At 53.4% G+C, this 2,004-nt stretch overlaps 1 protein-coding gene across 1 annotated transcript; it reads left to right on the top strand.

The window, feature by feature from the left end:
- The first annotated feature begins 446 nt into the window (after positions 1-446).
- Positions 447-1,454, top strand: LOC129072558 (E3 ubiquitin-protein ligase RNF113A-like). Its single transcript, XM_054576053.1, has one exon. It carries the CDS (start codon positions 447-449, stop codon positions 1,452-1,454), a length of 1,008 nt encoding a protein of 335 aa, XP_054432028.1.
- The last annotated feature ends 550 nt before the right edge of the window (positions 1,455-2,004 follow it).

Raw genomic sequence — 2,004 nt, 5'->3', positions numbered from 1 at the left:
CATCCATTTAGACACTTAGTTACTTTGAAAACATAAGGTCAAATTCATGGACGTATAACATAAAAGATGTTTCTGAATTGTTGGTTTGAAGACAATCCTCTGCTTGGTTGGAAAATGGAGGCCTTGGGGCTTTTTTGGCGCGAGTGTGAGAGTGGTTGGTAAATCATTCTTGGACAATTTCTATAGATGATTGACATCCTGTGAAAGCAAGAAGCAAACTGAAGCCCCGCCCGCACAGGAACATATTGATGTAATAAAAACATCTATCTTAAAAAATTCACTGGGGAGCCATGCCGCAGCCCTCTCTCCGCACAGTCCGGTTCCCGGTGCTCGGTCGAGCCCCCAGCGCTCTACCCCCGCCCCGTCTCCTGCGTGCGTGCGTGACCTGACGCGACGCAGCCCCGCGTGACCCTGAGCACGTGACACGGCCCAACGTCGTCGGGCCAATGGCGGAGCCGCCCTCTGCCGGAGAGGCCACCGGCCAGGTGTGTCCCTTCTTGTTCAAAAGGCCATGGCGCAGAGGGGTCGTGGGCCTCCGGAAGCGCCTAGCCTGCGACCCCGAGCCCGGGGACAGCAGCAGCGGGGACGAGGGCAGCTCCGTGGTTCGCCGCGAGGAGCGGCGGGCGAAGGCCTGCGAGCCGATGATCCAGAGGACCTGTGGCGGCGCCCTGCGGGAGGTGGCTTACAGCGACTCGGGGAGTGAGGGGGAGGAGGAGGCCCCCCGTGTGGTCTACAAGTCCACCCGCTCTGCGAAACCCGCCGGGCCCGAGGATATGGGGGCGACTGCCGGCTGTGAGCTGGACCCCGAGGAGGAGCGGGGCGCACAGGCTGTCTTTGGGCGCAACCGCACGAGCCAGGAGGAGCTGCGGGGCAAGGAAGATGACAAGATCTATCGGGGAATCAGCAAGTACTGGCAATACACGAAGCCCAGGGATGCGTCCGGCTCGGTGCGGAAGGGCCCCATCCGCGCTCCCGAGCACCTGCGGGCCACTGTGCGCTGGGATTACCAGCCCGATGTGTGTAAGGACTATAAGGAGACTGGCTTTTGCGGCTTTGGAGACAGCTGCAAATTCCTCCATGACCGATCGGATTATAAACATGGGTGGCAGATCGAACGTGAGCTTGAAGAGGGCCGCTACGGTGTCTCTGAGGACGAAAACTATGAAGTGGGAAGTGATGGTCAGGAACTACCCTTCAGCTGTTTCATCTGCCGCCAGGCCTTCCGAAACCCGGTTGTCACCAAGTGCAGGCATTATTTCTGCGAGAGCTGTGCACTGCAGCATTTCCGCACGTCCCCTCGCTGCTATGTCTGTGACCAGCCCACCAACGGCATCTTCAATCCAGCGAAAGAATTGATTGCTAAATTGGAGAAACATCAGGCTGCAAAAGACGATGGGAAAGTGGCAGAGGAAAAGGCAGGTGGTGAAGTAGGGTCCTGGGTAGGTGGCTTGTGAAAGCATCAAGATATCTGGCAGAAATCTGTAAACAGAAAAGACCACCAGGGCACAGTCACAAAGAGCCTGGACAGGATGCCACCAAGAACTAAATTTATGAGATTAAGAATATTTCTGAAAGTTGCACAGGAACTGAGCAGTCAACACAGCACACGACCCTAAACCCCTTAGTCATTTTTTAAAAAATTTTTATTCTTTGCCTCTAAAACTCTCCAATTGTAAGCTATTGGTGATCTGAGTTTTTAAGTGCTAGCTTCCAGCTTTCCTGGTGGTGCCCTGCAGTAAAGCCATTCAGATTCCTCCCCTGCAAACATACTATAACCCAGTCATTTGATGGATTGCAACTTTGTTTCAAACTGGAGCCCCCATAGGCAAAGCTCCACTCACCTGCCAGGAACTGGTTTCTCTGGGTTTGGTAAGGCTCCTGCCCTAAAGAATTCACTTTATTTTTCATTTACAGTTCAAGAAATGGACAGTAGAAATGAATAGCCTAAACTGTATCTTGCTACATAATAAATGGATGGGTGAAATGCAATATATGATGTGAACA

This window comes from Pteronotus mesoamericanus, unplaced genomic scaffold (genome assembly GCF_021234165.1).
Source record: "Pteronotus mesoamericanus isolate MK-2021 breed Mesoamerican mustached bat unplaced genomic scaffold, CSHL_Meso_final contig_116, whole genome shotgun sequence".
NCBI classification, from domain to species: domain Eukaryota; kingdom Metazoa; phylum Chordata; class Mammalia; order Chiroptera; family Mormoopidae; genus Pteronotus; species Pteronotus mesoamericanus.
Note: the sequence above shows the minus strand (reverse complement) of the source record. Positions and strands in the feature narration are given on the sequence as shown.

Coding starts and splice junctions, on each gene's coding strand:
- LOC129072558 (XM_054576053.1), top strand. CDS start 447: ATGGCGGAGCCGCCCTCTGCCGGAGAGGCCACCGGCCAGGTGTGTCCC.